This window comes from Seriola aureovittata, chromosome 9 (assembly GCF_021018895.1).
Source record: "Seriola aureovittata isolate HTS-2021-v1 ecotype China chromosome 9, ASM2101889v1, whole genome shotgun sequence".
NCBI lineage: Eukaryota > Metazoa > Chordata > Actinopteri > Carangiformes > Carangidae > Seriola > Seriola aureovittata.
In genome coordinates this window covers 435,410-449,156 of record NC_079372.1, presented here as the reverse complement: position 1 = coordinate 449,156, position 13,747 = coordinate 435,410, and the positions used below count along the sequence as shown (strand labels likewise).

The window sequence follows — 13,747 nt, the reverse complement described above, 5'->3', positions numbered from 1 at the left end:
TTTTACCAGGAGGTGATTGCAGCCGTGGAGCACAGATGTTATGTTTGTGCTCATCCAGCAGATGAGTAGTTGGGCCTGCTTGCTGTCTCTCAGCTGGAGCTGCATTGCACGTAATTGCAATGTCTTGTACCAGTGTTGGTAATGGGAAGACTTGTGGTTAGGCACAATCATGGTATGAGGAAATACTTATCAGCCTCCAAGAGGAACATTAGAGGCTAAATCATTTTTTCTATTTCTATTGTGGGACCTGATGCGAAGATAGTCCTAGTACTTTTTTAAATTATTGCATTACACCTTTTAATTTTACCTATGCCAATAAGGTTATGTTTTTATCCATGTCTGTTTGTTTGTCATCAGGATTACATAATTATATATAGAACACAAAAGTGCAGACCCAAACTTGGTGGAGTGATGGGGAAGGAGCCAGGGAGGAATCCATGATAACTGGGGGCAGATCTGGATCATTTTTGCATGGGAGTCTGGTGTTTGTTGTTTATAGGGATGTTACAGTTGTGAAACTGAGACAGAGACCGCGATACTAAATTCCATGATATATATATATATATATATATATATATAATATGTTATATATATAAAATCAAGACTGCATGAACAAGGTTATAAAAGAACCTGTGAACACCACAGTTGGTTGTTGGTTGCCTCTGCCTTGGCACGAGGATTATCTATGGAAATGCGTGTCAGTGCATGAAGTCCACCTCTACATATAGTGAAGAAAAGCACTGCTCACAGATCAGTGCTACATTTACACAACTCTATAATCATACAACTCTCTGAGTCATCTAATAATGTGAATGTTCACGAATCATAAACATGAGAATCTTTCCCATTTCCCATCTCTACAATCCGTCCTTTCTGACCTGAACTAGGCATTAGCTGCATCTGTCACCTCAGCATTCTGTATGTGACTGTGCGTTGCTCCATGTTTTGACAGTCTGCTCTGTTTCCATCGTAACATGGACCACACATTGTGTACAACACCACATTGGGATCTCCCAAACAATGAATGTTGTTAAGGACAGACAGATTCAATCTGTATGATCAGTCAGCAGCATACTATGGAGGTTGAAAGTGTGTCTTCTAGCAACACTGGCTGTCAGTTGTCAGTTAACTAATCCATTCAGAGGCTCAAGAATGAGGCAGTATTTTCACAAATACAACATGTGAAACATTTTGTAATGTGTATCATTATTATTATTATTATTATTATTATAATTTATACGTCCTCACACAAAACATGATAAGATATTCATAGTCCTCCACATCGGTCTTCATTCCTTTGAGGCGACACTGTTTGTTTGTTCTTGGAAAGAAGCCAGCGTGGCCTCACTGCCCTTTGCTGACATTTCTCAGTGGAAGTCAGTTATCTAAGCCAATCAATATTCAGTGTTAGGAATGGTACAGTCCTCTTTTGCCTCTGGGAGCAGTGACAGAAAACATCAAGCATCAAAACAGCCCATGACCCAGTTCTTCTCTAGCCTATGGTCGCTTCATTATGACAGATAGCCAAAGCAGTGTCACATCAATGGCCAGACTGTCCACTGTGGAGCAGCTAGTCCATGAAATGTCTCCAGTAATATTTAACTGAAGTAGGTTTTAATTGTGTGGCTAACTTGCCTACTTGTTACCTAAGAGTTCAGTTCCTGAGATGACAACCACATGCCATATATTTTTTGAAAATATGTAATCAACTCATGTAGTTATGATAGTAACACAAGTAACACATGCTAACATGACGACATGACATGGGCGTTGGGGGGTGTTGTGCTTGGGTGACAGGCAGTGTTGCCAACTCAGCAGCCTTTAGACACTTTTTTTTTACTCCTAGTGACAAATCCAGAGACACATTCTTTAACTGATGTGTCTGGTGAGTTAGTCAGACAATGTTGTGGTTATAAAATCTGGATTTTAGCGGCAGTGTGGAAGTGTCTGCTGGTTAACATGTAGTCTTAATGGGCCACGTTTCACTGTTTCAAACTGTTTTCAAACATTGTGTGACAACAGAAACAGACAAAAGGTGTCACTGTGAATACTTATTTACTGCACCCTGTATTTGTAACACAAAGCATCTTGTTTATTAAACTCGCTGAGAACATTGCACATTTGTAAGATAAATACAGGGACTGAATTGGGGGGAAGGGAATTAGAGCCACCTTTAGTCACTCCATGGCCTTCTTCTGGTTGCCATGACATTTCTCCACAGGTAAAATGCACGAGTACTTCAGTGCATTTTCCCCAACAAGACACTGAGACTGTGAAACCACTGAAGCAGAACTTTATAAATCTACTGAAGCACATTCTCTTTCCTCAGGAAATCACAAGATTTAGTCCAAGTGACATCTGCTCAATCAGTCAGTGCACTTACTGTGTTATCCAGCAGCCCGCTGCAGTTTTCAATTGATGACAGTATTAGACAGCAGAGAACACCCAACTATGATTTTAGTTTTAAAAGCTATAATTAAAAGCACATTTGATTTAAATTTTACCAAAGTGATACCTGCACATTCAAAAGCCCTGCACACTCCCCCACTGCTTTAATTTTTGCATGACATGACACATTAATTTCCAGTGGAAGGTAGAGAAGAAAGAAACTCTGTGGCTTTCACAGTGTTTACTTCCTGACAGAATGCTGATGCCCTCAGGTGATACCTGAATACACCAATTGAGCTCAGGTACAATCCACATTATTTGACATTTTAGTAAAGAAATCCTCCATTAATCAAATTACAACCTACTAACAACAGACCTTTTAGGGCCCCTGGGATTCCTTGCAGCCCTGGGGCAGTTACCCACTTTACCTATATGGTAATCCAGTCATTTATTAAAGAACAAGAGATGGTCTTGCATTAAGCAGACTGAAAATACACTCTATTGTATGTGTATGATATCTACATTTTGGATTGACTTTAACATTACAGGTTACATTTAGGTTCTAATGAAACAAAGTCTGATACCGAATGAAAAAACAATGGTGAGAGTAATGCAGCGCTGAATATGGTGCTGAAAGCAGCATGGAGGCTGCACTTTGACAGGAAACAAAGTGAATTTCGCTGATGTGTCCCTATGGGTTTAATCCAGTGTGGCATACAAAGCGTGGCACAGCCTACAAGGATTATGTGAGCTGGACTTAGTTGGCCCACTCTCCTCCTCTTTGCCCTACTTTTCATTGAATCATGCGGAGAAAGGCAGAACAAGAGCTCTCTAAATATATATATATATTGCAGGACAGAGAAAGAGAGCATGTATGATAGGAATGAGCATCCAACACAGGTTTTAGCAAAATATAAATTCTGTCCCAAAATAAAATACAGAAAAATATACAACCAATAAGATTCAGTAAGGGCTCCAGACTGTGTTGGATGTCATTAGTGTTGACATTCAGTACTTCTTTCATGTCAAGTGATTTCCAGTAACATATTGTGTCGAGTCAGTCGTGTTCAAACTGCAGAGACTGCGGAGCTGCCATGACGAATGTCTAGTCACGAAAAGAGGGCAACATATACCACTGCACCCCCGCCGCTGCCCCTGCCCGCGTCAGCCCACACTGTCCCCATTTCCCTGCTCCAGCTCCCATCAGGAGCACCAGCCAATAGCAACCCGCCTGCATTTTAAATGCTATGGTCTTCATTATTAACAAATATATTAACTTGTGTCTCCCTCTCTCCTCTCTCCCAAATCTCTCATGTTTGCTGCTCTGCACACAGGAAACTGGTACATTCACAGTTTATCTTATTTAAAAATGTGTATGGCCTGTGTCTGTAGATTTTATAAATCAATGAATTTTTTTATAAAGATGCAGTTATTGTAGTATCATTATTTATTGTCTTGATCTGCCTCACTCACTAAGAATAAAGTGGGCTTTAAACATAAGGGTATTCAACTATAAATATAGTAACACAATATACATATATTGAATACATAAATATAAATATGTTAACGCAATATAATATTGAAACATTGTCACAGTAGCAGACAATACCAATTACCCATTATTTAAATTTACATGATTCATTGTCTATTAGATTTCAAGATTTCTAGATTTTAAAAAAGGAGAACTCAGAAGTTCACACTAATGTATGTCACTTCAGTGCTTGTTCTGTTCTTCTAATGTTGTGGCTGATTATGTTGCTCTAAGATGAAGCCCTTACCAACCAGTCTATCTTCCTCTATCAGCATACAGTCCTACTTTCTGCAGTACAGTGTTGTCCTAATGATGCATCCAGAGGGTGTAGAACGGTGAGGACTGTACCGTCCATCTTTCAAAGAGTAACTTTTCACTTGTCAGACAGTTGTCACTATATTTATCTTTAAAATGTTTCCCAAAGCTGCAGATGATCTGGCTGATACTATAGGCATGTTATTGGGAATATTGTGTAATTTGCATTGTGATCTCTGAACATCATAATAGAGATGACTGAAACAGAAAAATATGGTGGCACAACATCTCAGAAAAACAATGACATTTCACATTTAGGAAATCTTGTCTGTGATTGGACAGAACCAATTCACCAAGTCACTTTTATCCAGACTTTATGCAATGGATCTAAATGTCGGAGGATGGTTGTTGTCCGACTGATGTCTTTTCAGCCGCACAACAATCATCGTAAACTTCTGACTATCTGGATGGGGGAGACTAACTTCCATCTGATGAACTGATTCTGAGTTACAGTTTTTTTACAGTCACTCACACTTTTGCACTTAACATAACACATCCACCATGTGAACTAAACTGTCCAAAAGTCATGGATACCTCAGTCAGTCAGTCAGCCAGTGTTCAACACCTAAAGCAGATTCTCTGTTCAAAACTAACCTCAGATCACTGTGGATGGAAATCAGCAGCAATGTGACAAATTCAACTATACGTTTGAAATAATATTATTCTGATCTTAGCAAGACGTTTATTACATTGATTTTGCAGGCTCGTTACCATGTATACAAAAGTTGTCAAACTATTGAAATGTGGATGTATACAGGGAGAATACACATCACCTCAGTTACCTCAGTGTGTGACAGGAGAAAGCATTCAGTGTTATGATGACAACAGGACAGGATGGACAGTCAGCACAAGATTTTTGACAATAGTATATGCACATGACTGTAAACTGGGAAAAGATTGCTGTTTTTAGTTGGACTGCACCAGCAGGGCCAACCCTATAAACTGGTATGTCCCCGAGTGACGGACTGACTGACTATTTGATTGATCACATTTCCACCACTGGTCATCTGAGTGCTTCGTCACCAAGTTAGAGTTTGTGGTGCAAACAGGTTCTATTAAGGGGGTATTTAAAGTCTGCAGTGTTGCCAACTTAGCTCATTGTAACTAGTATGTTCAGACTTTATGGCTGGACTGCAAAAGTGGGGCCAGCTCTATGATCTTGAATGTTGCTGACTGACTGACTGATGATATTTCCACCACTGGTCAGCGGAGTGCCAAGCCGCAGTCTATGGAGCCACTCCTGTTTACTGGCTGCTCAGGATATGAAGGGAAGCAGAGGAGAGCTTCCAATACACTGAGCCTCGTCTCCATCACAGCAAATAAACTACTTTCATTACAAGTGATGAGTTTGTATTAACGCATAATGCAGTAACTTTAAACGTTAGGAACTGAAATCAAGGCTTCACAGTAAAGTACCATTATGACCAATTCTACATATCAAACAGAGGGAGTTAGACTTAAAGACCTGCCTCTAATAAAAGTGTGGAGGTGAAGTAAATAAAGTTCCAGACAGAGGCTGTGAGCTGTGCTAGAGTGTTCTATTGATCAGTTTACAGTAAACTGATATCACAGCTCAGTTTTTGTCATTAATTTATGCGTTTGGTGATTTTGTCAGATGACGTCGCAATTAGAAAAATCTGGATTTTACCATAGACGGTCAGGTACCAAGTCTTGTTTGTTACTGACCTGTATTTTGAGTAACCGATTGTATTTTATTTTTCTGAACTACACTGTGAGACCAAGCACACTGAAGAATATTGTTTTATTCTTCAATTAAATTTTTATATTAACAGTAAACATTGTTATTCTTTGTTTCATTCACAGTTTGCTGTAGAGTTACCACAGTCAGTCATCATGTCTGTTATGAACAGACCAAAGGTTTCTCCAGCTGTTTGGCCTGAAACATAGAGACAGAGAAACCCGGTGTGTGTTTTAAAGTGCAATTTGTGTTTTTTAGTTGATTGAGTGATTGATTGTTTGATTGATGATTTGTGAAATGTTGCGTTGTGACCCTCAGTTAGAGTTATAGTAGTTCACACACACTACTGTGTGTGGTGGGGATAACAGAGCAGCAAAGCTAGATGAGCTATCACTGCAGTACAGTTATAGGCATCCAATCTCCTACTCTTGTTTAGATGGCTTCAAAGTAGTCTTAATGTTCACACTGTTTATCTTGACTGTCCCTCAATATTACAACATCAGTCCCAAATAGAGCTAGCCACAAAATGAACACTAAACATGGCAAAAATTACAGTTTAGCTAAGTCTGAGTCGAGTCATGGACGTACCAGTTTTGAAGTGAATCTTGCTAAGTAACAGTTCTAACTGAACTGCTTGCCCCATAATCTTCCACATTCACACCTGGGTATGCCCTCCCTCCACAACAACCAGTTATTGTTGATCACTGGGTGACATGTGACCCAAGCTGTCATCAGGCCAACAAACCCAGCTGAGGATAAGCTTAGTATAGCTGAGAGGATCTGCAGAGTTAGCAATAATTCTCTGTGAGTTTGTCACTGACGTCTCTCCCATTCTAGATAATCAACTGATCCATTGTCTGTATTTAAATATTGATTAGTGCCACTGTTAGACCATTTTGTTGAGGCATACATCTTCATTCTGGGGCTGCTTGTGTTTAGATGTTTAATGTAACAATTGAGAACTTAAGCTTATGTTAAAAGAAAAAAGGGGTTTCATAGAAAATATTATATATTTAAGCAAAATTTTACAGTTATAAAAAGAAGAAGTAAAAGAAGTAGTAAAGTTTAGGTACCCATTGCAAAACTCTTTGTACTCTTTTATAGCAAGGTCTACATGACTAGAAACTAAAAGTGTAAAACACCATGGGCTATATCGTTCCATTAGAACAGAGACACATTCAGATCTCAAATCTCCTCCGTTGTTCCTGCTTCCTTCTTGGCTGAGTCTGTGGGAATCGGTTGCGGGTCAGTGCTCTTGGCCTCTTTATTCCTGTTTAGTAGCGGCGCTGACACCTAGCTTGCCACTCCCTCCCAGTTCCTCATTAATCACTGCTGATACTAACAGGAAGCGAGCAGCCGGAAAAATGGGCCATTTGGATTCAACAGTGGATGATTGCATTCATCCTGACATGGAAAACCAATACAAGACTGACACTAATAATATGAAGTTATAACTATAGCATTGATATTATTATAATTTCTGGAGCAATGTTGAATGTGCCTGCTGCTTTGAACATTAATCAGCTGCATGGTAGCCAGACACCGGGTGTGACAGTGGCATTCATCCACTTCATGCAGTGCCAACCCCTGTCCTGTTCTGTCTCATGATTATGTGCTGCGTGTCTTTCCTGTGCTGAAAGTCTCTCCCCTGCATCTTCTGCTGTCTGTCTGGACTTATTTTTCAGAGAGAGTCAGCCACACTGAAAGCTGCTCAGGAGTAATACAGTTAGTACCTTATAGAGTTATGGAGTTAGTATCTCAATGGTGGTAATGTGGGAGGGGCAAACACTGATTTATCTGACCAGTCCAAGGTTTAAAACCAGCAATGACAGTCACTCTTTCTCTAACCACCACTGTGAAGACTCAGACAAGCCCTGGCTCCACACGCCTTTCTAATTGCAAATACTTAGTATAGATTAATGCTGGGCTAGTGTAAGATATTTTACATTTATGTAACAAACAGGAGGAGACTGTGAAGTTTCAATGACATGGACCTTCAAGGATTAAACGAACTTGCTGTTGTAAGGTGTCCTCTTTATCTTCAGTGGTTTGAATAACTTCCTCCAGGCTGCTTCTGTGTCTTTGACTTCAGGACCTCGGACAGTCTCTCTTCAAACAGTATGTGTGGTGTCATACTCACAATGAGAGGTGTAAAGACCAAACAGAATTAGGCCTAATTCTGTTTCAGAGGCTACAGAGGAACAAGGTCTCTTCCAGGCATAGAGGATCTGACGAAAAGATTTTAGTTGCATGATGGGAAATGTAGGATCCAGCATTTAGTCATGATGTCTCAGTCTCTAATGCTTCAACTCTGTAAGTCCTTCTGTTGTATGGAAATAGAACACTAAATGTCTCTAACCAAGTTTGGCCAGTCTAAACATTCATGAGAATATGCAAACATGCATCAAGCCATCACTTTTATTATTATTTCATTGAGCTGAAACCAGATGGAACGTTTGATTGAAAATATTCATCTTTTATCAAAAATAGTTGCAGATTGTCTGTTGATTTACTTTTAATGACTAATAGTTTATCCTCTACAGTGCACTAGGTGAACCTTTGTGTTTCTGAAAATAATTAGAATAGAAAGAAGCCAAATGTCATTTTATGTTGACCCATCTTTAGTCATTAGTAATTCTACTTTCTGTCAAACTGAAAGCAGCATGTTTGAATTCTTTCTGTTTTGTTTGGAGCTACATTCAATACACAAAATGAGTGTATTGAATGTAGCTCCAAACAAAACAGAAATAATATATATATAAGAGGATATCACTTAAAAAACACAACACACAGAGCTCCATTAAAACAGATTGAAATACATGAGCTGTGATCTGTAGCTACTAACAGCCTCTACTCAGGATGATGTGAATAATTGAACACTCATTGGATACAGCAGCACGGTTCACTTGACATGGTTTCTCTTCTGTAGTGGGGGGATGGCAGTGAGATTATGGACCCCACTCATTGGCTCATAGATGCACTGAAAGGATGAGCAGATGTTTCCAGTGCAGGCAGAGTGGCTGTCAGGGTGTTGTGGAATTTAACAGGCTACATGGTGTTTAAAAAATGGAAGGTCTTGTGTCGGTGTGTCCATGGGGGCGTGTTGTTTCAGGAACCAGTGAGAAATGTTTTCAGTTTATCAGAAAGAAAAACACTATATGTATGAGACAGGATTTCACAGCTCAGACAAAGCAATATTAGACTGTGATCTACCAGGAATCTACCCTCATACATACTGCTCTTTCTCCCAGAGGATTCATGTTTGATGAAGTTAAAATCATTTTTAATGACATTAGTGTAGGCAGTCTTTATTTTTTAAGTGTCATATATAATATGTTTTTTTGAGAAGCCCTTTTAAAAAACAGTTGTTCTGATGTGAACTACTGACACAAGTGATGCAACTTCAGAAAAGGCGTGCACACTTGTTGCTCTCCCTTTTTTCAGTAAAATGTTCCATACTGAAATTTCAGCATATCAAATCATAAATATTCATATATATTATTATATTATTGCTTAGAACAGAAATAGTTTTGCTTCTACTGCTTTAATACAGGCATCAAGTAAGATTTGATGGGAGGCCTGCTGAAGAATAGGCCTAATAGAAGTAAATGTAAAATGTGAATAGGCCTGTTGTAAGTAAATGTAAAATGTGATTTTATTGTATAGTTTGATCTTAAAGGCACATTAACAGTTTTGGATTCATACAAGCTCTTTCTAGTGCTGTTATCAGCTCTGGTTGGAGGGTGACAGATTCTCCTCTGGCTGAAACCATCAAGAACACATAGTGTTTAACTGTACTGTGAAATAACATTACTAAATTCTATTAATGAATTTGTGTGGTTTGATTTAAACTTACATATCCCTTTATAAAAAGTACAGAAGGAAACATGATTGGATATTTTTTCTGACCTTTTCATTTCCGTCCTCTGCAGAAGTACTAATGGACTCAACAACAGCAACTGCAGAACTGGGCTGGACCATCTACCCATCACAGGGGGTGAGTGAAACAAACCAACGCATGAGGAACAGATGACCTGTTGAGTGTGGCAGCAGCCTTGGTGACTTCACTAAAAACCTTTGAATGACAGCTGGAAACCTTTACACATCAATCTCTCAAAATGACAATGAGTTCATCAGCATGTGACAATCAGTTGACCAACGTGTACTGATTTCCAGTTTAGACATCATTGTCTCAGACAGAGATAATTCTACAGTGATGGAAGTTCTCACATATTTAAGGAAAAGTAAAATCACATCACAATTGTGACCAATAAAGTATATGTGAATTATCTAACTAATTATTCAACGAATCAATTCAGCTGAAGAACACTGGTTAACCAAAGTTTCAGGGGAAATATTGAAACTGTAAGTTATAATAGGGGCCCAACAACACATCTACATCAAGGATTGCCAACCAGTTTATTGCACTCAACCTGTCGATCTTTGTGAAACTCAAAGTAGGACGTGACTCATTATGGAAAAAAAAAATAATCATGAAATGAAATTGAAAACTTGTCACAATACTGTTGTGAAGCAACAGTCAGTGGGTATAAGAACCACCATGGTCATTAGTGAGAAAATAAAGATGAGGGAGAATTAACAAAAACTTAAATTCTGAATTGGAACCAAACCCCTGAAATTCGAAGATCACTTCCCACCTAAATATGCTCATTCTGTCAGAGAAAATAACAGCTGCATCAGAGCCTCCTTTTATGTAAGCCACCTTCTGATTACCAAGGGGCAGCAGTCTCCTTGGTGAACTGTCACTGTCACACCCACCTGACGTTAGGATATATACATTGAGTTCAACATCCTGAGTCATATATCAGTGCAGTCACGGATTATCACTGTGTTATCTATCAACAGTGGAAAACTGACACTGTCAAGTTTTCTGAGGACTTTCTGCTAGAAACAGGACTTATGACAATCACAGAGAATGGACCAAACATTTCATAGCTCTTATTTTGATAACTGAAGACTTCCTCAAAACAGTTGTTTAAGTCCAGAGAAGAAAAAAACAAATAAAGCATACAATAAAATACAATATGATGTTACAATGTTGTGGGTGTATTGCTTGCCTGCCAGAAAGAATCAGAATCAGTATCACATTATAACGTCAAAAGTATATTGTTATAACAAGATGTTTGTCACGTTATAACAATATATTTTCACGTTATTACGACATATAAACTTATACTCACGTAATTACAAGAAACCTTTCTTGTTATACCAATATAATATTTATATTTTAACGTTCCACGCTATAACATGATAACTTGTTATAATATAAAACATTTCACATTATAACGTGATCATTTATATTATAACATGAAACGTGTCATGTTAAAATATCAAAACTTCAAAGGAAACAGTGTGCTGAGAATAAATGAAAGAATATGGCTCATTTGCAGGATTTAATCAAGTTCTGTCTCATGCTTGGGTTGAGACATGGTGAGTTTCTGCTGCTATTGAGCACGGTGGATGACATTGTGATAAATATGCATAAACTAAGATGGATTTTAAAATGCATGGGGCTGTACATAGGAAAGAATGAGTCCAAGCTACTGGAGGAAGCATCATTTTTCATTGTTCAGCTGGAGGGGCAGGGGTGGCTATGGATACAAGCTATACCATTTGAACTGCAGCTGAGTATGTTGTGACCCAAAGTACAGTGAGACATTTGTTGGAGTTTCTCGACCACCATGGTGTGGAGGATAGACAGAGAAAAGACCTGAAGGATCCAGACCTGGACAGTGACTGTTTCACTGGAGACTTCTTTGACAAGCAGAATGTACTGTGCAGTTTGAATATCACTTAGGTATGTTAGATTGTCTGTGTTTCTATCTGTGTGTGTGTGTGTGTGTGTGTGTGTGTGTGTGTGTGTGTGTGTGTGTGTGTGTGTGTGTGTGTGTGTGTGTGAGATAGAGAGAGAGAGTGACCAGGTCTTCAAGAAACCAACCCTTTATCAAGATTTTTGTAGGCAACATTTGCACTTAAAATCCAGGCACAGTGAGTACAACAGTAGCTATCCATTATCTCAAGTATAACATAGGCACATGCCAGTTTTGTTGACCTGATCCAATGATAGCTAACCACTATTTTAACTAAATCATGATGAGATTGTCATTGAATCCCCATCACAATGCAGCAAGTGTAAAGGAGATTTTGAAGTTTGGCTTTGCTGATTTATTGTTTGTTGTCATAGTTGCAGTTACTACACTTAGGATTTATTACAGATACTGCTCACATTCCTTTTAAACATTTTTGCTCTGCCTTCGCCGCTTAGCAGGGACATCCAAATTGAGTGCACCTATTGCTAACTGGGATCCATAAGTGACTTTCATTCCCCTGTTCATTGAAGTGCTGCATCTAAAATGCTCCCAAACTGCCACTCACAGCCAGAGTCTGACACAAACTAAAAAATGAAAAGGAGCAGGCTACACTTAACAGTAACAATCCCATTAAATTCCTTCGGGAGTGCTACAAGATATTAATCATGTAGGCTAAGCAGCAGTCTTGTAGCTCACTTTTCACAACAATATCATCCAAACATCATTATTAATCTTGTAGGCAAACAACTTTGTTAAGAGCTTGCTGGCTTCATTTTCACGTTGCTTGTCACAGACATATTTTTATTCCTGATTTAAACAAAAAGAGGAGGGCAGGAAACAGTGGAGGCTTGTAAACAAGAATGCCAACAGAGAGGACCTCATGATGTGTTGCCTTTTAATGGCAGAGAACTTCCCACTCCCACCCACCACAGCAGATGAAACAATAGAGCTGTATCTTTTCCTAAGGGCATACATACTTTGACTAAGACTTATAAATTAGCAGGGCTACATTATGGCAACTAAGGCTTTGTTAGTTTTTAGTCAATCAGAAATTATTTTCATTTGTGAGGAAAATATCAAAAAATGTATCTCAATCACAATCTTGATTTGTGCAGAAAAAAACATTAATGTGGGTTTGACAAACTATTTTGCCCACCCTGTACATCTGCTCACCTAAAACCATCAGAATGGGGCCAGGTCCCTATGGTCGACAAATTAGTCCCACATAGAAGACAGCAGTTGAGATATGGTGATGTAAGATGATCCCAAAGTGATTCTGAATAATACATTTGTGATTCTGGAGTGTCTAACATCATTTGTTGTCAAGTTGTAGGTATGATAATTTTGCTGATATTATGTACCATTTTATATTAAATGGCAGGAGTTTGGGAGGTTCGCTGACTCCTTTCTCCCTCAGATTTGTGTGAGTTCTGTGTCTTCCACAGCCAGCCTCTCTCTCTCTCACTCACACATGCACACACACACACACACACACACACACACACACACACACGCACACACACGCACACACGCACACACACGCACACACACGCACACACACACACACACACACACACACACACACACACACAGAGTAACATAGACATACAGACACACAGGCAGAAAGCTGTTTACAAGTTAGTACTCATAGAGTTTACATAGATTACAGTTCAGACTGGACAGTACGACAGTAAATACAGCAGCAAACATCTGAGCCTACTCCACTGGTGTTACACTTGTAACTTACTTTCCTTGGTTGTTAACCTCTCCAGCATACTTTGCGCTACATAAACTGTTCAACTATCAAAATGTGTAGCTTCTTCAGGAGATTTATGCTTATATTCCATTTTTTGATAATATGTATAATTTTTGAAGCTATGAGTTAATTAATATGAGCTGCTTTTTCAACTATTTTAGCAGCCATTTTAACCATGGTGTCAGAAATCTCTTTCAGGTGTGATATTATGAGTTTCGCCTGTACAT

General features: G+C 38.9%; 1 protein-coding gene across 1 annotated transcript in view; it reads left to right on the top strand.

Annotated features, from left to right (window-relative positions):
- Window positions 1-13,747, top strand: part of LOC130174952 (ephrin type-B receptor 2-like) — a 48,758-nt gene that overhangs the window by 2,437 nt on the left and 32,574 nt on the right. The window contains 1 exon segment of the mRNA XM_056385206.1: window positions 9,866-9,930. Coding sequence (XP_056241181.1) covers window positions 9,866-9,930 — 65 coding nt within the window.